Here is a 21,923-nt window from a genome sequence, read left to right on the forward strand (position 1 = left end):
TGGTCTTGTTGATTTTTTCTATAGCCCTTCTATTTTCTGTTTCATTGATTTCTGCTCGAATCTTGATTATTTCCTTCCTTCTGGTGACTGTAGGCTTGAAAGGACGTTTTAATGCTAAGATTATGTTTCAATGAATCCATGAAAGTGTAGAACTTTGATGAAATATTCATAGTGCATATCAAAGAACTCCCTAAGGATTTGTATAGAAAACTCCATATAAAACAATTTATATTGCATTGAAAATTAGTAGTCATGTGAATTATTGGGCTGAGAATGTAGATAGTGAATTTAGAGGAAAGTGCTTATTATGGTCCTAACAGAAGTTGTTTAAAATGTCTTCACGCCCTTCTTCCTCCCCTAATGCCTGCATCTTCTGCTGGCTGACACCCTCCTCCTCCTCCTCCTCCTTCTCCTCCCCCATGTCACCACTTGGCAACAGTTTCTCACTGCTGTGCCTTCTCCTCCCTGAACACACCCCTTCTTATTTATCCTGCAAGCATCTTTGGGGCTCCAGAATCCGGGCTGTGTGCCAGTGGTGCTGTATTTTTAGCTCAGAGTTATAAAGCCACAGGAATTGGGAATTCCACCGAAAACACTAGCAAACTGTGAACGTGGATGCTGCCAGGGTGCTTGTGGAGGAAAGAGCAGCTGTGTCCCAGGCAGTGGCTTTTGAGCCTGAGAACAGACTTCCCAGCCAGAGGAGGTGCAGCCCCGGGACCTCGGGACCTCGTTGTTTGGCTTTTCCCATTCGCTCTGTCTCTGGAGGCTCTGCTGTCTTCTCTGGGTGACCTGTGACACCTGCAACACCGAGCCAGCCTCCAGGCCGGAGGCAAAGCTGAAAGCTTCCGATGACAGGGATCCCTGTGGTTCCTTTTCCTATTTTGGTATGCATTTATGCAATGTCAGCCACACATTGCCATCAATTCTCTGGAAAAGATCGAATCTCTAGCTTGTTTTCCCTTTTAATTTTTCAAAAATATGCAAGTTGTAGGGGACAGCTTAAAAAATATAAATTTCTGAATTCCAATCAAGCCAGGAGCAAGGCAAGGGAATAATTTGATCTGTATTGCCAGTCAAGAAATCAAACGACATATTGCATTGGGCAAATCTCCTGCAAAAGACCTCTTTAGAACAATCATGGGAGAAGGAAGGGCTGCTTATGCACAGGGAGATAGCTCAGGGTGCAGAAGAGTATGGAGGGATGGACACTGGGAGGAGGTAACTATGGGGAGGAAGTGGGAGGGGAGCTGCTGCATTGTAAATTTTGGTCAATGACATGAGACAAAGTATATGTGAACTGCTGTATGAAAAGTGAATTTCCTCTGTAAATCTTCACCCAAATCCTAAAAAAAAAAAAAAAAAAAAGACCTCTTTAAAGTGTTAAAGAGTAAAAGATGTCAACTTGAAGACTAAGGTGCACCTGACCATGGCATTTTCAGTAACCTCATGTGCATGTGAGAGCTGGACAATGAATGAGGAAGACCGCAGAGGAATCGATGCAGTTGATTGTGGTGCTGGTGAAGAATATTGAATGTACCATGGTCTGCTAGAAGAACAAACAAATCTGTCTTGGAGGAAGTACAGCTGGAATGGTCCTTAGAAGCAAGAATGGCCAGACTTTGTCAGTCATAGTTTACTCATGTTGTCAGAAGGGACCAGTCCCTGGAGAAGGGTACCATGCTCGGTAAAGTAGAGGGTCAGTGAAAAAGGGGAAGACCCTCAACGAGATGGATTGTCACAGTGGCTGTGACGATGGGCTCAGACATGGCAACAATTGTGAAGATGGCTCAGGACCCAGCAGTGTTTGGTGCCATTGCACATAGGGTCCTATGAATCAGAACCCACTCAACGGCACCTAACAACAGCAGCAACCATCAACAGCAAATCTAGAGTCCAGGTCTGACTGTGTATGCAAGATACTGTCATTAAGAAAGTCTGGAGTCTAGAGGAGAGAAAAGACAAAGATATCACTAATTGTTATAAAGAGCAAGATCCTAACTACTATGTGAGAAGAAAGGGTAAAGATCTGAGGGAGTTCCAATGGGGAAATGGGATGGGTACATGGAAAAGGTGGCATTTGTGCCTTTCCCTTTGAGTAGTTTTCCTACATGTACAAGAAAGCCTGCTGAGGAACGGTCTGCTGTGTAGACAGACTAGTCAGAGGGTTCTGTGAACATCTGCCTTCCAGATATGCCTCCTTTCATGGGGCCATATACTCCTTTCTGGCTGGGAATCTCAGGGGCAGTGCGTCTGGTGCTGCGTGGTCCCTTTAAGGATCCACTTCCCTTCTTGCACCTCCAGTCATTCCCCACATAGCAGCAGGAATGAATTTCTTGATACAGCAATTGGATTATCCACTTTCCTCGCTTAAAACTCTGCTAAAAACACTGGAATGGCTATGGCATTTGGGATAAAATCCACAGTCCTAACCACAGTCTCCAAGGCCGACAGTGGTTTGGCCCTGTTGACTTCTCTGCAGACTCTGTCTCCCTTCTCTATGCTCCCTTCACCGTGTCAAGCTCTTGTCAACTCCAGGACCCTTGCACATGCTTTTCTCTATGCTTGGAATGCTAGCTTCCCTGCTTTTTGCAGAGTAAGCGCCATCTCGTCTTTCAAGCTTCAGCTGAAATGCCACTTCTGACATTAGTCTCTTTCTTAGTACTCAATAAGCAATTCTGCTCATGGTTTTTGTAAGTCTTTCTCACTAGACTGTAAGTCTGGGAGCTCAGAGACCATGTGGTCTTCTTTAGCATGATTTCTCTAGCGCCAGACACAGTTCCTGGCACACCTAAGGTCATGTAAACACCCCGAATCCTCCACAAAAGGGACCACAGAGAATGGCAGGCATTGTGGATTTGGCTCGTATATTGTTTTCCCAGCTTATCCCTTGACTGAGCCTTGTTGAAGCCCTGACCTCCTCCTCTTTTGTTTCCTCCCTCAAGCTTCATATTCTTTTCCCTCTAAATTCATTCCCCTCTAAGTTAACTTTCTTCTTGCTTTGTCTTCTGGAATGTTATTCTTGCTTCCTACCTGGCATGACATCTGTTCTGGTTACCTAGTACTGCTCTGACAGGAATATACCACAAATGGGATGGCCTTAACAAACAGGAGTTTATTCTCTTACGGTTCAGGAGGCTAGAAGTCCAAGTTCAAAGTGTCAGGCTCTGGGGGCTGTGTGAAAGCCCCTCGACCCTGGGCTTCAGCTCTGCCTCTTACTTCTGGCCCGCTGAAGCTAGAGGCTTTTCTTCACTCAGACAGCTACTGGCTGCTGAGGCTGACAAACCCAAGGTCAACAAATAAAATGGCACAGTCCCTATGTTACCAAACCACATGGCAGGCCATTAATTCAAGTCCATTGAAGAAAGTCCCAAGGTTGGCAGAGCATGGCAGGCTGCTGAACAACGACTCAGCTACATGCAGGGTTCAAACGTACCATAAGCTAGAGACTATCCCCAAGACTTCTCCTTAAATATAGGAAGCAGACCACCTCCCTAAGGCAGCTACTCAGCTGCTCACAGTAGATTCCAGCATGGAGTTGATTACCAGTCTCATCGTGGGGAATGCTACATCCAGCTGCCCAGCCACTCAACCAGGTCCAGCCAAGTTGACACACAAACTGAAGTACCGTAACATCCCCATGCTTTGATGAGCTGGGAACAGATGCCTTTGGCTGACTCCTGGTTTGCTCATGTCTGTGTAGATGACCCTCACAGGATACATGAGTCTTGCAGAGGCTGAGACTCTCCTTTGAGTTGGTTAACAAGGTGGGTTGTGGCCTTTTCAGTCCACTAATAGCAAAGCGAGCTCTGGTAGCATAGTGCCTAAGGCACTTGACTGCTAACCAGAAGGCTGGCGGTTCAAACCCACCAGCCACTCCTCGGAAGGAAGGTTGGGCAATCCTACTTCCGTAGTGATACTGCCTCGGAAACCCAAGGAGGGGTCGCTATGAGTCGGGGGTGACTCGACGGCAAACAACAACAATAGCAAAGCCAGATTCTCATTAGATCTTTAGGAATGCCTTCTGATGTGGCTAATGTTATTGTTGTTATTTGCCATTGAGTCGGACCCAACTCATAGGGACCCCTCCTTGGGTTTCCGAGGCAGTATCACTACCGAAGTAGATTGACCAACCTTCCTTCTGAGGAGTAGCTGGTGGGTTTGAACCACCAGCCTTCTGGTTAGCAGTCAGGTGCCTTAGGCACTACGCTACAACAGCTCCTTGCTGATGTGGTTAATAGTTTGGTATTATTTTCCTTTTCACAGAAGAGTTTAAGGACTAGAGCAAGGAAGAGACTTACCTTATGTCACTAGCTTATGGACCAATATGAGAACTAAGAGCACTTTTCCAGAAGGCAGATTTAAAGCAGGTCTAGTGAGATGGGAGGCAATGATGAAAGAGCTAGAAGGCCTTAGAAAGAGAGGGGCACTCGGGCAAACATACGCTCCTGCCCAGTGCAGTCTAAGGCCCACCCCAAACCAGCCCATACCCACTGCCACTGAGTTGATTCCGACTCATAGCAACCCCCACTGGGTTTCCAAGGCTATAAATCTTTATGGATGTAGATTACCTCATCGTTCTTCCACAGAGCAGCTGGTGGGTTTGAACTACCGACCTTCTGGCTAACAGGGCCCAACCAGGAGGTATTTATTGTTGCCACATCAGTGCTTCCTCTTCTGAGATTTTCTTAGTGGAGTCCAGTCTTACCTCTACGTAGTTGGAAGGGTTTTTAAAAGCTCCAACACAAATTAGTGCATTCAGGTGTGGGAATAAATCAGTTTCAATGCAATGCTGCCTGGTTTTCTGCAGTGGAGGGTGAGGATTCCAAGACCACATCCAGACTCAGCATGGGAGAATACTGTGATTGATTAGTGATGTCCACCGTGGGTGAGGGAGGAAGGAGAGACAGCCTACATGTCTTGCGTTTATTTGTATTCTAGGCGATGGCAGGTTTTGCTCATTTGAAATATATTTTCTGGCAGCTCACTCTACTGATCTTTTAAAACATTTTTTAAAATTGTATTGACTTAACTCGCCGCAGCAACAATTCTCTTTTGTTCCATGTTTGCCAAGTAAACGCCATTAAACATCTCTTAGAAATGGTTGGGGTGTGAGAAATGAGTGCGATGAGTGATGACATTGCTTATAAGGCTGCCACAGAGTGAAGTGTGAGCTTTGGAACTGGAGGGACCTGCATGAGTTTGGGCTCTGCCACTTACGTGTGTGTGTGCGTGCGTGCATGTGTGTGTGCATGTATGTGTGTGTGTGCACATGGTTAATTTGCCTCCAGGTTCTTTGAACCAGTTCATTCCAGTTTCACCCTCTGCTGAGAATTTACGTTTTTACCACAGATAGACCGAAGCAGAGCCCACGTGATTTTTATGTGCAGGTAAGAATCTTTTGTGTACGTAAGAATCACCTGGGGACTATATAAGACTCATGAGGTGGGGGGTAGGGAGGTGGGGGTGGATCTTGTTAAAATGTAGATTTTCACTCAGTATATCTGAGGTTGGAAATGCAAATTCTTTGCAGGGGGATGAACTGGAATGAGCTGGTTGGAAGCTCTCTGATTGTCTCTGAGTTGATTCTACCTCATGGAGACCCCATGTGGGTTGGAGTAGATTTGTGATCCACAGGGTTTTTAATAGCTGAGTTTTCAGTAGTAGATCTCAGGCCTTTCTTCCAAGGCATCTTTGGGTGGCTGAACCTCCAGCCTTTTGGTTAGCAGCTGAGGGAGTTAACCATTTGCTCCACCCAGAGATTCTTGCTAGTGTTGTAACCACCTCTAAATCTCTCTGAACACCAGTTTCCGTTTGTAGAGAGGCGTACAATAGTTTTCATCTTATAGAGTTATTATGAGGAGCTCTGGTGGCATAGTGCCTAAGGCATTTGACTGCTAACCAGAAGGCTGGCAGTTCCAACCCACCAGCCATTCCTCGGAAGGAAGACTGGGCAATCTACTTCTGTAGAGATACTGCCTCAGAAACCTAAGATTTAATGAGATAATGAACATGAGCCACTTGGCCCGTAGCTGACACAGTTGCTACTGGATGAGCACTAACCATAGAGTAAGACGGTCACAAATTATGACTCATGATCTAGGAGGGAGTAGCAGGTAATTTTTTTCTAGGCTGTCATCTTTTTTGTTGTTGCATGTAATTTTTTTAAACAAAATTTTAAAATCTATCTGAAACTTCCTACCTTCAAGTGAATTTGAGGAAGATCTCAAATTCTTCAGATTTCATTTTACCTTATGTGTGGTTTTCAATGAAAATATTCTGCTTCTAAAGGAGCTCTGGTGGCATAGTAGATAGGGCATTTTGCTGCTAACCACATGGTCAGTGGTTGAAACCCACCAGTCGCTCTGCAGAAGGAAGATGGGGCAATCTACTTCCATAAAGATTTACCACTTTGGAAACCCAACAGAGTCACTATGAGTCAGAATCAATTATAATTACAATATTAAAGTTGTTAATGTGATCTTTTGAACAAAGATTCATATGTAGTTCAAAGCATAAAAAAAATGATCAACTCTACAAATGGAAGATCCTTGCCACAGATACACTGATAAGCCTTTTTTTCCCCTAGCACTCTTGTTTTTAGCACTCCACCCTATTACCTCCTCTGCAGTTTCTGAGGTGCTCGGATCCTAGCTGTTTCCATATTAGACACTATTTGTTAACTGTGTTTTTATGTGAAATGGAGATTTTTCTTTTTCCTCCAAATGAGCTTTCTCTATGAATATGAACTGAAATGTGAAATGTATTGTTAGTCAAGGCTAAAGTCATGGAAGACTTTTAGAATATAAAATACATCCAAAAGTAATTTATCCCTTATACTTGCCTTGAGGGCAAGTGGACTTTTTGGCACTAATGAGCTCATTAACTTAGTTACTATAGTTAAAAAGCTCCTCTTGCTAGAGTTGGGTGATGATATTCCTACGTGCATATTTGTGCTACAAAAAATATCCATGTACCTTATAGCACTAACTGGGGACAAGACTGGAGTAGCTTCATCACAACCAAGCACCTTGAGGGAGCGAGTTGCCAGGCCTCTGGGCTTAGGACATGGTTTTGGGGGGCATCAGACTCCATTGGCACAATGTAGTATATAAAAATATTGTTCTATATCTTACTAGATAGTAAGTGATCTGGTAGTAGTGACCAGGGTCTTAAAAGCTTTGTAGTGGCCATCTAAGATGCAACTATTGCTCTCTCCTTGTATGAAACAAAGAAGAGTAAAGAAAATCAAAGACATATGGAAACCATTAGTTCAGTGGATTAATGGACCACAGGAACCTCAGCCTTCATTACCTGAGACCAGAAGAACTAGGTGGTGCCTGGCTACCCACGCCAATCCCTTGGAAAGGGATCAGAATTGGAGATCCTGGATAGAGTGGAAGGAAAAGTGTGGAACAAAATTCAAAAACACAAAAATGACCAGAACTACTGGTCAGATAGAGACTGGTAAACTCCTCAAGACTATGGCCTTGGTTATCTTTTGGGCCTGGAATTGGACTCACTCCTGTGGCTTAGCTCTCAGTCAAACAGCAGAAAGGCCTACAAATAAATACTTTCCCCAGGGAGGTGCACCCCTTAGAACAATCAACCATGAGCCATCAGAAGGCAGCATTTGCATAGAGGTAAAGCTAGACAGACAGGAATGCACAGGTAAGAAGGGGTAACCGTAGGGAGGAGGTGGAAGGGAAGCTGTTTATTGTGGAGATTGTAATTGGTGCCATGAAACAAAATGTGTATGAACTGTTGAATGTAAAATGAACCTGCTTTGTAAATTTGCACCCAAATCACAATGCAAATTTAATAATAATAAGATCCTCTTGAGGATACACTTCATGAAATACTATGACTCTGTCAGTCTCGTTTGATGATTGCAGTAACATTTCCTAAATTCAACTTGCCAGATATTGAGGTGATCCCAACCCCCAGCATGAATGAGATGTGTAATCTAATGCTCCAGTCATCCTGGAATAAAGGTGGAACTGTATTTGGCTAAATCCAGAATAAAATGTAACATGCATGAAACTTTGTCATAGGTTGTTTCAGCCCAGCCCTTAGGCCATATTACCTGCATGTCAACATCACAAAGATTAATGTTCATGATAATCCTATTAAGTCACATGACTGCAGGGAATATTTCTAAAAATGTAGGATGTAGGCACAGGCCACAGAGTGCTGCAGTTTGGTGTGGGAGAGAACATGTTCACAAATGAAACAGCTCACTAACAGATGGAGAAGGTTGAGGGGTAGTGCCTGAAGATCAGATTCAGAATGTGAGTCTCGTGTAGGACTCTCGTGGTGGCCATCTGCTAGACCGAGCACATCACACTAACTTCCGGGTGTTATGTTAACCTTTCGTTTTGAGAAGACAGTGGACTCATTTCTGTTATTGCTGGGTAAAGATGCAATCAGCCTTTCATGTGATGCTCTTCAGTTTTCACACATGTCACTGCTCTTTTGTCAGAGCTTTACATCTAGTTCTTGTTTACTTTTTGGTAAGTTTTGTTTTGGTCAATTTCATAAATGCAGTAGGTCTGTCATTAATTCCCCAGCAATTGGCTGTGTCTAATGCAATTTATCGGGAGCTCTGGTAGCATAGTGGCTAAGGCACTTGACTGCTCACCAGAAGGCTGGCGGTTCAAACCCACCAGCGACTCCTCGGAAGGAAGATGGGGCAATCTACTTTCATAGTGATACTGCCTCAAAAACCCAAGGAGGGGTCGCTATGAGTCGAGTCCAACTTGATGACACATAACAACAACAACAATGCAATTTATAGACATTTTTTGGTCATTTTTATCTTTTCAGCTTGTTATTTATTGCTCTTTAAAGCAGTCTTAGATGAGGTCTTATATTGCTATATTATTTCTGTCATCAATGCACAGTATTATGCTAATGTTTATCATAAACAGTAGCTAGTGTGGGTGACATTCATGATACAATCAGTTGTTGATTCCAACACAAACAAACTCATTGCTATGGAGTCGATTCTGACTCATAGAAACCTTATAGGGCAGAGGAGAACTGCCCCATAGCGTTTCCAGGGCAGTGATTTTTACAGAAGCAGGCTGCCATATCTTTTTCCCACAGAGTGGCTGGTGAGTTTGAACTGCAAGGTTAGCAGCCGAGCACTTAACCACTGTGCCACCAGGGCTCCTTAGTCATTGACTGTTGTTGTTGTTAGGTGCCATCGAGTTGTCTCCGATCCATAGCGACCCTGTATACAACAGAACGAAACACTGCCCGGTCCTGTGCCGGCCTCACAATCCTTGCTCAGATCCTTGATTAGATGTCATAAATTGCCTGTACCTTTCAACAAACAGATTTCTTTCTACAATGCATTTTTGGGTAGAATCTTAAACCTGGCAGGGTGGATAAGCTTCTTCACCTGTAAGATGTGAGATAAAGTTATATGATAAATTTGGCCCTTGGAACTGGCACAACACATTTTTTTCCTCCAGGGAGGCCTTATCTTGAAGTTGATTATTTGAATAAAATCACAGAGAATGCAATAGTAAGGAAAAATTCCCAGCCATGCTCATAATGAGTTGACTGTGTTCCTGATGCAGATCCAAGTGTTGTTACTCAATAATGTAATTAGCCAGAGAAATGTGTGCTTTAATGCACACCCCTATGCTATTCCGACTCCATGGCACATAACAACAACAACATGTATATGCAAACTTGTGCTGCTTATTTTGTTTCTACCCTTTGGATATAAACTGTTTTAAATGGCTTATTTCCTAGTGATAATGGAAGTTTTGGGATTTTTATATGGAATTGTATTTTTATTACTAGTGGTGGCCTCTGTTGGGTTGATGGAAACTTTTGCTCTCTTGGGTACCATTTTCTCTCAGTGAAGTGGCAGGGGCTGCTGTCTCTCTCCATTATGTTGGGAATATCTATTACTGAGCCACATTCCAGGCAAGATCCAGGCTGCTGTTGTCAGTTGAGTGGATTCCAACTCATGAGATCCATGCCGTTGTAATTGCTATGTGCCATCTAGTTGACTCCAACTCATCGTAACACACTAAGACAAAGTAGAGCTGCCCAGTAAAGTTTTCCTGGCTATAATCTGTACAAGATGGCTGAATAGGCAGACAAGTTACTTAGCCCATCTACAACAAAGAAACAAGAAACCAAATGAAACAGATGCAGATGATAATCCTGGAACCCTGAGCTTCAAAGGAAGGGATAAAGAAGTGGATCAAATGCTGGCTAGAAGAAGGAAGTGAATGGAAACCATGAACAAGGAGGCAAATGGAGCTATTAACTGTCAACCAGTTTGTGAGTGTGGCCATGTTGCAAGCAGGTTTCTGGAGACAACCACCTGATGATTGGCTCTCCTTGCTGAGGAATGTACAGGGAACTGCACAGGCAAATGGTGACCAGAAAGGTGCAATATTTACCTTATTCTTGGTGACAAGACTTGTGGCCATTCCCCTTTTCCCCTTTTCCCCTCCCACCACTGGTAACCATCAAAGAATATTCCCTTTTGCATGTGAACTTCTTCTTGACATTTTTTACAGTAGTGGTCCCATACAATATTACTCCTTTTATGATTGACTAATTTCACTCAGCATAATGCCCTCTAGGTTCGTACTTGTTATGTTTCACAGACTGATCATGGTTCTTTAATGTTCTGTAGTATTACATTGTGGTATGTACCATCATTTGCTTATCCATTCGTTCACTGATGGTCATTTAGGTTGTCCATCTTTTTGCTATTGTGACTAGTGCTGTGATGAACAGCATATATCTGTTCATATCATGGCTCTTACTTCTGTAGGATGTATACTTACTAGTGGGATGGCTGGATCATATGGAATTTCTATTTCCACCATTTTACAGTCCTACAAGCAGTTATTATTATTCGTGTTATGGAGTCTTGAACAAGTCTCCCAGAATCCCTTGATACTACTCTTTGTGAGGTTGTTCCCAGTTTTTATCTACTTGGTGTTTGATAGGTGTGAATTACCCCTGTTGGTTAACAGATAGAATGTGTTCCTGTTTTGTTTTTTGTACTTAAAATTTACTAAGTCTGTTTTCTTCTTTAAGGGCTGGAGGTTCAAACCCCCCAGGCACTCCTCGGAAGGAAGGTTGGGCAATCTACTTCCATAGTGATACTGCCTTGGCAACCCAAGGAGGGGTTGCTATGGGTCAGGGCCGACTCGACGGCACATAACAACAACAACAACATATCAAAGTAACATTTATTCCATCTTGAAAAATGATAAAGTAATAGCAAGCTATCAATGGACAACTATTTATTTATGTATATAAATGTATTATAATGAAATGTGCAAAGACCTAAAATTAGAAAACCAAAAGGGAAGAACACACTCAGCATTTCTCAAGTTGAAAGAACTGAGGAAAAAATTCAAGGCTTGAGTTGCAATACTGAAGGATTCTATGAGCAAAATATTGAACAATGTAGTAAGCATCAAAAGAAGATGGAAGAAATACACAGAGCCACTGTATCAAAAAGAATTGGTTGATATTCAACCATTTAGTATGCTACGTTCAATCAGTAGTAGCGTATGATCAAGAACTGATAGTATTGAAGGAAGAAGTCCAAGGTGCACTGAAGGAATTTGTGAGAAACAAGACCCCAAGAATTGAAGGAATTCCCATTGAGGTATTTCAACTTACTCATTTAAGCCAAGAAATTGGAAGATGGTCACCTGACCAACCAACTGGAAGAGATCCATTTATGCCCATTCCAAAGAAAAGTGATCCAATCTGGAAATTATGAAACAGTTATTATGAATATCACATGCAAGTAAAATTTTGTTGAAAGTAATTCAAAACTGGTTGTAGCAGTACCTTGATAGGAAACTCTAGAAATCCAAGCTGGATTCAGAAGAGGGTGTGAATGAGGGATATTATTGCTGATGTCACATAGATCTTGGCTGAAAGCAACGAATACCAGGAAGATATTTACCTGTGTTTTATTGACTATGGGGTGCCATTCAACTGTGTAGATTATAATAAATTATTTGCAAAGAATGGGAATTCGGAACACTTAATTGTGTTCATGAGGAATCTGTACATAAAACAATAGCAGTTGTTCCAGCAGAACAAGGGAGTACTGCATGGTTTAAAGTCAGGAAATGTATGTGTCAGGGTTGTATCCTTTCACCATACTTATTCAATCTGTATGCTGAGCAAGTAATCCAATGAGCTGGTCTATATGAAGAAGAATGCAGCATCAGGATTAGAGGAAGGCTCATTAACAACTTGTGATACGCAGATGACACAGCCTTGCTTGCTGTAAGTGAAGAGGACTTGAACAGTTACTGGTGAAATCGATGACTACAGTCTTCAGTGTGGATTATACCTCAACATAAAGAAAATGAAAATTCTCACAGCTGGACCAATGAGCAACAACATGATGAACAGAAAAAATACTGAATTTGTCAAGGATTTCATTTTACTTGGATCCACAATCAGAGCTCATTTTACTTGGACCCACAGAGCTCAGCAGCTGTCCAAAAATCAGATGATGTGTAGCACTGGGCAAATCTGCTGCAAAAGACTTCTGTAAAATGTTGAAGAGCAAAGATGTCATTTTGAAGACTAAGGTGTGCTTTCAACTCAGCTGTGGTATTTTCAACCGCCTCATGCATGCAAAAGCTGGACAGTGAATAAGGAGGATTGAAGAAGAATTGATGCATTTGAATTGTGGTATTGGCGAAGAGTACTGAAAATACTGTAGACTGCCAGAAGAACAAACAAATCTGTCTTGGAAGAAGTGCAGCCAGAATGTTCTTAGAAGTGAGAATGGCCAGACTTCATGGCAGGTATTTTGGTCATGTTGTCAGAGGGACCAGTCCCTAGAGAAGGATATCATGCTTGGTAAAGTAGAGGGTCAGTGGTAAAGGGGAGGACTCTCAGTGAGATGGCTGACACAGTGGCTGCACCGATGGGCTCAAGCATAGCCCAGATGGTGAGGTGGTGCCGGACTGGGCAGTGTTTGGTTCTGTTGTACGCAGTGTGGTTGTGAGTCGGAACTGACTCAAAGGCACCTAACAAAATACATGTATGTGAATATATATACCAAGCCAAACCAAACTCACTGCTGTCGAGTTGGATCCGACTCATAGCGACCCCTCCTTGGAAATATATATGTTTATATATACTTATAAAATAATACATATTTATATATACTTTTGAGTATACTTTATACATTTATATATAGTTATAAATACAAATATATTTATATATACCTGCAAGTATATATGGGAGCTCTGGTAGCGTAGTGCGTAAGGCTCTTGACTGCTAACCAGAAGGCTGGTGGTTCAAACCCACCAGCCACTCCCTGGGAGGAAGGTTGGGCAATCTACTTCCGTAGTGATACTGCCTTGGAAACCCAAGGAGGGGTTGCTATGGGTCAGATCTGACTCCATGGCAATGGTTGCCTTGTTGCGCTTTGCAAGTATATGTGGGAGCTCTGGTGATGTAGTGCTTAAGGCATTTGACCGCTAACCAGAAGGCTGGCATTTCAAACCCACCAGCCGCTCCTCGGAAGGAAGACTGGGCAATCTACTTCCATAGAGATACCACCTCAGAAGCCCAAGGAGGGGGTCTCTATGAGTCGGATTCATGTATGCAAATTTACTATATAAGACATAACTATTTTAAATTGGACTTGTGGATAATATAAGACATTATAAGACAAAGGTTCTGTACTTTAGGAATTATCTATATATTTGGGAATAAATCATAACATAATCATAAAAGGACAAATACTTCAAGGCAGGAAACAAAGAGCAAATGGAAAGTATAGATAATTATTATAGATAATTAATCTGGATTCCACTTCTTCCTTTACCTCCACCACCAAGAACTGTCAGTTCTGTTTCTAATATGGCTCAAATCTATCCTCTTCTTTCCATTGGCATCATCACGTCTCAAGTCCATCCAAGATCTAACCATGTCTCTCTGGATTCTACTATAGCCTCTAACTTATCCCTCTTTATTCACTCCTGTCCTTTTTCCATTCTCCACCCAGCAGACAAAGTGGTCTTTAAAAACTGAAATCAGTAAGTGGAGAAAGGGAGGGTATATGAGGTAGGATTTCAGAGATGGAGCAGCTCTTGAGAGGCAATGGGTTTAGGAGAAACAATCTGATAGACGTGGATTCAAATCCTGGCCATCAAATATCTACCTATATGACTTTGTGTATGTGATTTAACCTTTTTGAGCCACCTCATCCTGTAAAGTGGGTCAAATAAGCTCCACTAGATAGGGTTGCTGTGAGGAGTAAATCATCCATTAGGTCCTATGGGATGCGTGTGATAAACAGTAGCCAGTCACACCAGCATTTGATTTAGAATCTCAGGTGAGGGTGTGCATCAAAGTCAAATTTAGGGCTTTGTAGAAATTTGGATGCCAAGAACCCAATTCAGTGCTACTTCCCCAGAGCAGTTATCTCTGGGTAGAGGTGGGAGGTAGGACTTCAGCACGTGTGTTTTTAAAAAGCTCTCAGGTGACTCAGATGTACAGCTCTTATTTGGAACCGTTAGTTTAATCCAAACCATGCTAGAATTTTCTCTAAACATGTTTTGCCAAGGCCTGTCCAACTCTGAAATCCTACATGAAAATTCCTGGAGCCCTAGGTCCAGGCTGCCTACCACTGTGGTGTCTACGTGAGCCCTTGAAGCCTAGTCTCTAAAGAACTGGCCATTAATCTCTCGTCAGCTCATTGACTTTTGGTATTGTTGTTGTTGTTGTTGTTATGTGCCATTGAGTCGGACCCAACTTATAGTGACCCCTCCTTGGGTTTCCGAGGCAGTATCACTAGGGAAGTAGATTGTCCCATCTTCCTTCCGAGGAGTGGCTGGTGGGTTTGAACCGCCAGCCTTCTGGTTAGCAGTCAAGTGCCTTAGGCACTATGCTACCAGAGCTCCTTTGGTATTATTAGGACTATTTTGAAATTTTACAGTCTGAACCAAAGCCACCATGGTGCCCACTATTTTTTTTGCCGTATCCAAGGTGGAAGTCAGTCTGGTTGTTTTCTGTGTTTTCATCCCTTCAGTATCTGTGTTTTTTTGGACACTTTTCCAGTGTACAGCTTTAGAATTTTAGCTTCAAGGTACTTAAAACTACATAAAGCTATACCCTCAGCCTCTCCACTGATAGTCCCTCTATTTCCTCCTGTAACTGAAACCTGGCTTAAACTATAAGATGTTTTAGATATCAGCAATGACTAGGTAATCTTATGAAACATTAACTACCTGTTTGGTTGGTTGCTCATGTATATACACATATACTCATGTCTTGGAAAGTTTTGAGTCAATAAATATGTCTGAAGAGTTGGTGCTGGGAAAATATGATGATGGCTAAGGGGTGTTATGTCTAGTAAACATATATGCAAATGGAACAAAACTCTGAGCAAATGTAGGACTCAAGAAGTAGGGTTGGAGGATTTATGAAATGACCACCTTGTTCTAGTCCCATAACTGCTAATGACTTCGGTCTGCACTGAATAGAGAAATTTTTCATCTTAAAGCCAAGGGACTGGTCAGGGTTGGGCTGATGTATTGAGGTCGTTATAACTCCAAACAGATAAGACTGTTCTGGAAAACTCCCCTCAAGGAAATAATTCTTGAGCCCTGCAGTGGACCAAGCATCCATTGGGGGATTGAGACAAGTACGATTCCATTAAATCTACCAACTCTGCTTCTGAGACATTAAAGAGAAGCCCTCTATTTCTCAGTTTAAGAATGGATGAAGGGCTCCACCCAAATCACAGTAAAAAAAAAAAAAAAAAAAAAAAAGGATGGAAGATGGGGAGATGGGAACCAATTTGTACCGTATTCTTTATTTTTCATGCTTTATTGCAATAAGTGGACTTCTATTTTAAAACCTGTCTGTCAGGAGGGCTTAATTTTCTTGGCTCCTCACAGATTGTGGAGAAAATGAAAAAATCATAATGAATGCTGAAACTGATGTTTTTCTTTCTGTATTTAAGCATAACTGGGACTATTGGTTACATTTGGAGTCATTACTGCCATCTTAGTTTGTATTTATTGTGTTTTCTTGAATAAAATGATATCTTTGAGCTACCCCCTATTGTGTAATATGAGACATTTAGCATGCTTTACTTCTCTTCACCCATAAAATGCTCAGATTTTATTGAAATAATTTAGGGTTTTATTTTCAAATTATTACTTTTCTTACATGTGTAGCCTTTCTTTCTAAAGTCCTTTACTAATCCTTTGATCAAGCTCTACAATCATGTTTAAATGATTGTTACGGCTTTTCTGTACATCTTGCTGACTTCAATGCTTATGTGTTTCTTCTAAAGCCTATTTGCCCCTTTCTTAGGATATTTATTCCGATTCATTTTTTGTTACACAGGAGTTATTTTTGAGTCCCCCCACCCCACCCCAGAAAATATACATCATTGGATTTGTTTATTTAGTTTAAATTCTAGAATATCTGAAAATGATTTTATTTTGCTCTGATGTACAGTAGTTTGGCTGTGTCTTGAGGGGTAAGGACATAATTCTTCTTCAGAGAGCTCTCTGGAACCATATTCCATTGTGTCTGGAAGCCAGAGTTCCAAGCAAGAAATGTAATGTCAACTTTATAATTCCAGGTTCCTCTCTCTCTTTGCAACTGATTATTTTCTTCTTTGGAAGGTGCATATGAATTGAAAGTTTAGAAGATAAATATTTTCTCTAATAATTTGCCTTGAAAACCTCAGAGATTTATATTTTACTTAATCTTCAGTTGGCAGCAACTCCTGCAGTGGTATTATCACCTCATTGGGAGATAATGATCTGAAATACATAATGAAAGGTACTAGAAATTCTCAAGATTTAAAAGATCCCTGAAGTGGATCATTATGTAGATCAAGGAATTTGCTGTAATGTAAATAAGTTCATAATGTCACTATTCTCTAGATGCACATGTTTGTAAATTTTGTTGGAGTCACACATACCTGTTTTTATACTTCTGGACAATCTTATTTTATATTCCTGCAGTTGGAATCTTTGATGGGGTCAGTTTGTCTCTTTTTCCTTATCAGTAAACTCTGTCATTGTGAAATATTTATTTCTAAAGTGCTGATTATACTTTACTAGTAATCAGGGGGGGTCAAGGTTAGGGCTTATAACTTGTGCTGTGCTGTCTCCCATTGCAGAGATCAGCTGTGGCAGCCCTCCGGAAGTGCGGCATGCGGTCCTGGACAGGAATCACAGCTCCAGCCCGGGCAGTGTGGCTCACTATGCCTGTCAAGAGGGCTTTGAGAGCCCCGGAGGAAAGATCACTTCCGTGTGCACAGAGAAAGGCATCTGGAGAGAAAGTGATTTGACATGCACAGGTACATTCTGCTGGACCCTGTACCTGGGAGCAAGAAAGCCTGTGGGACATAGAACCGTTCATTTGCTGCCTCTCTTTTTGTACTGTGCCTAGCTGGGCCATGTACCTAGGTGGGTATGTGGCTTTATGTATATCAGATAAAAAAAGATTGAGAGATAGGATTGGGAAAACAAGTTGGATAGAAAATTTTATATGCATCTTTTGAAACTCCCCTTAAATCAGTGATTCTTGTCTCCTCTGCTTGGCTGGCTGACAAAGTTTTCTCCATGAGCAACTTTCTCAGGGGGCGTACTTGAAAGTCTTGAATTCCCACATGGACACAGCCTTTCAGAGAAAAGACAATATAATGAAAAGGAGTTTTGAGACTTTAGTTCAATTCTAGCGATGCCGTTTATGAGCTGTGTCTCTCTCAGCTGCAGTTTCCTCATCTATAAAAGGGGGGAAATAAAGTCTGCCTTTTCTACTACAAAGGGTTGTAGGGGCCATCAAATGAGATAATCCATGGGGAGGAGGGTACATTTTGAAAAGTATAAAGTGCTGTGCATGTATTAGGTCTTTTATGGACATCATTAGCCTCACTTGAAGAAGGTCTTCTCATGATTCAGAAACGTGCACATGGCTTCATTTCACACGTCTGCTTCCAGGAGGCAAAGTGTGAAAGGCAATAATTCCTACCATTAGTGATAGTTAGTTGGGTGTGTGTGTGTGACAAATGACTGTCACATAGTCCTGAATGTCTCCAGGAGTATATTTCTAGATGTTGACTTGTGTGGCTCTGATGGCGTATCTTGAAGAGTGAAATCTCAAGATAGCTTTGGTCTGGGTCTGTGGTTTGACTAGCAGCAGAATCGCAGTGAAACATTGCTGGTCTTGCCAACCAAAGTTATTCTTAGGAAAATCTGGCCAGAGCAAGCAAAACGTAGACTTCTGATGATTTATTTATTAGAGCAATGGTTCATAACCATTTTGGGGATGGGAATTTGATGAAAACTGTTCATTCTTTCAATGCATATTTATTTAGATTATACTATGTAGGGAGCTCTGGTGGCATAGTGCCTAAGGCATTTGACTGCTAACCAGAAGGTTGGTGGTTCAATCCCACCAGCCACTTCTCAGAAGACTGGGCAATCTACTTACATAAGAGATACTGCCTTGGAAACCCAAGGAGGGGTTACTATGAGTTGGAATCGACTCAATAGCAGTGAGTTTGGCTTTTTGGTTATGTACAAGAGGAGCCCCTGTGTGGTCCAAATACTTGACACCCTTGATTGCTGCCGAAAGGTTGGTGGTTTGAGTCTATCCAAAGGCACCTCAGAAGAAAGGCCTGGTGATCTATTCCCCCTGCCCCCCAAAAAATCAACCGTTATAAACTGTCTACTGACACACATGGTATTGCCATGAGTCAGAATTGATTCCACGGTAGTTGGCTTTTGGTTTTATCTACAAGGTTTTATTTGCCAGGCACTGCCTTCTTGAAGGTTATCATGCAACAGGGGAAACAGGCCCTTTCCCCAAAGAAATGCACATACATATAATATTTTACAAACAACTTCAGGATCTTTGTGGACCTCTGAAGTCCTTGGACAAAGTATCCCTGGAGCTCTGCTGCTGAGGCTCTGTCTGTGCCACAAAATTCCCACCTAAGTTCATCTCCACCACAGATGCAAGAGATCATAGGGTAGAGAGTGCAATCACAGAAACAAAGATGCATAGACCTGGTGAGAATCCAGAGACCTGGGTCAACCTTCCCATAGAGATTTTGCCCAAGACTTTCCCGACTTGCACAGAGAAGCAAGGACAAACATACAGCTAATACCAGAGAAGACTCTCGGGTCTCACTCTTAATTGTTGGGGAAATGGAGAAAAGCTAATACCATATAGGGCCAGACTGATAGTCAGTACAACCTATTATTACATCTTTAATAGCATCTCTAAGAATTATTGGAGGAGCTCTGGTAGCATAGTGCCTAAGGCACTTGACTGCTAACCAGAAGGCTGGCGGTTCAAACCCACCAGCCACTCCTCGGAAGGAAGGTTGGGCAATCCTACTTCTGTAGTGATACTGCCTCAGAAACCCAAGGAGGGGTTGCTATGAGTCGGGGCTGACTCGACGGCACATAACAACAACAACAAGAGTTATTGGGAGGAAGTGAGGCAGCTGTTCAGGATGCTAAATTCAAAAGTTTGGGGAGGTCTTTGTGGCCCACGAGTAGCTATGGAGTCACTTGTGAGAGACTGGGCATAGCTTCTGGACCCTCAGCCATTTGCTTCATCCCTCAGGCTGTTCTGCCTCCACTGTTCAGAATTCAGTGGGGGTACAGGGATTAGTCACTACCTGAAAAACCAGTGGATCTGCATGGAGCATAGTAAGCTATTAATTAGCTGATGCTTGTAGAGCACTTTGAAGAACAAACATGTTATGTAACTGCTAATTATAATTACCGTCCTCAGCCTGCCACCTTTCACGAAGTCTGTGGCTCCAGCTGCAGCTGCTGCCCTGGGTTTGTGCAAGATCTTTGATTTAAGGGAAGGAAAGGCATTGGCTTTGAGAGCTGTGATCTTTCTATGAGGAGGCCTGCATGCATGCCGTCCATCCAGATTGGCAGCTGAATTCAATTTCCGCAGCTAAAAGGGTGATTTACATGCTGATTAATTCGTAGTGCAGTGAAGGTGATCTCGGGGTGGGTCGGAAGGAAGGGCATTTGGAAATGCAGAGAGACGCTCACCCAGAGGGTTCCTGCTCAGCTGTACCTCTTCTTTCTTCTTTCTTCTCAGTTTTCCGCCCATTTCTTCCTTCTGTCTTCTAATCCAGCCTGACCTGTGTAGTCTGGATTTATCTTCCTCAGATACTCATTTTGGGTCCCCCCTTGCCATCTTTTATTTACTGCGTGTTCTTTGAATGCCTTCTACCTCTGTTCTGTGTTTTCACTCTGTTTACCCCTCTGTCTGTCCTTGACGGTTTAGTGCCAACATGAATGAAATAGTGTATCTTCACTTTACCTAGATTGGGTTTGGTTACCTTACAAATATTTCCGGAGACCCTATTACACTGGATTAGTAGCACAGATCTCTGTATGTTTTTAATGGAGGGGGAATGCCAGCAAGGTGGGGGGTCTTTCCCCCCCCCCCCTTAAGGCCAGCTTGGACTGGAAATTCCAGACAGCTGGGAATTAGGCAAGTGCTTTAGTGTCTGGAAAAACCCTGGTTGGAAGTTCGGTGTTGTTTAGTGAGTTGGTTTACCTCAAGATCAAAGAGGCTGATTCATTCTTGATAAGACTGTCCCTGGCTTTCATTCTGCACAGGCCATTTGGCTTTTATGTTTAGAATCTGAGTTAATAATTATAAGGTTGACGCTCACAAGCTCTTCGGAGGGTAACATCTCTACTGGAACACTGTTGATCAGCCAGGATCCTTTCTGTGCCCTGTGACCTGACCCAGGGACTGCTCCAAATGCCTCCAGGGCTCCTGTGAGTCTCTGGCACGTGTTTTGTGTTGACCTCCCTCTTCAGCCCAAAAGGTGGTCATTTGCAGCCATGCACATTTCAGATGGGACAGAAAGGTCAGCCGGAATCAATGGACATCTTTATATAGATAGCCACATGGGCCGTGCATTTCTGAATATGTATATACGTTTTGGACCGTCAAGATTTATAGCTGCCGCTAATTGAGCTTTAATGTGTGTGCCCAGGACTCTGCTGGGACCTTAATGCTTGATTTCATTCAGTCCTCAGAAAAACCCTGTGCAGTAAGTATTGTTATTTCCATTTCATAGTTGAATAAGATGAGACTCATAAAGGTTAAGCTACTTTCACAAGGTCATTCAGGGACTAGCAAATGGCAGAGCAAGGATTTGAACTCAGAGCACTAAGTCCCCAAAGCCCACACTCTCTCTACCATACCATTGCTCCCCAAGTTTGAATTATTTGTACACAAGTGATTTTTGCCATCTCTATCATACATACTATTATTTATTTAATGCCTTCTTTAAAACTACTTGTATTTTAACTTAAATTTGTAATTGAAATTTATTAATCAAAGAAACTTTGTAATATGTGTTATACATGGAATTTAATGAACTAGGTGTATTTTTTTCTAATATACACAAACATCAATACATAGTAAACATATGAAAATTTATTCATGTACCACTAAAATCATCCTAAAGTGTGTAATGCATTGCAGGAAAGTGCTCCTTTAGGCTGTACTATTTCTACCTATTTGATGTGACTCTAAATTAAGACTTAAAAAAGAAAGAAAGGAGACATACAGAACTCTTACAGCCCAATATGCATTTATCCAAATGTTCACAGTGGGGAAACACCTTGATTTCAGTGATGCTGCCATATTCAAAATGGGTTTGTTTTGGAATCCCCCTTACAGAGTCCCCTTTAGAGGTAGTTAATGAGTTGCCTTAGAGGATCATTTGCATTACTTTTGAAATCTGATGCTGTTTTTAGCTAGAAATGATATTGAGCTTCACCAGCTGTTTGAGTCGTCTGAATTTATTCTTATGCCTTTTTACTGACCGGTCTCTGGCCTTGCACAACGCAACTTCTGGAGCAGCAGTGAGTACTCAG

The 21,923-nt window shown here is 42.2% G+C and overlaps 1 protein-coding gene across 1 annotated transcript in view; it reads left to right on the top strand.

Annotated features, from left to right (window-relative positions):
• SUSD1 (sushi domain containing 1) overlaps positions 1 to 21,923 on the top strand; it is a 121,267-nt gene that overhangs the window by 34,626 nt on the left and 64,718 nt on the right. Inside the window, exon 6 of the mRNA XM_007936768.2 lies at positions 17,168 to 17,347. Within this exon, the coding sequence (XP_007934959.2) occupies positions 17,168 to 17,347 (180 nt within the window). The remainder of the gene's footprint in view (positions 1 to 17,167; positions 17,348 to 21,923) is intronic.

This window comes from Orycteropus afer, unplaced genomic scaffold, assembly GCF_000298275.1.
Source record: "Orycteropus afer afer isolate SDZICR_OR568_19922 unplaced genomic scaffold, OryAfe1.0 scaffold00037, whole genome shotgun sequence".
NCBI lineage: Eukaryota > Metazoa > Chordata > Mammalia > Tubulidentata > Orycteropodidae > Orycteropus > Orycteropus afer.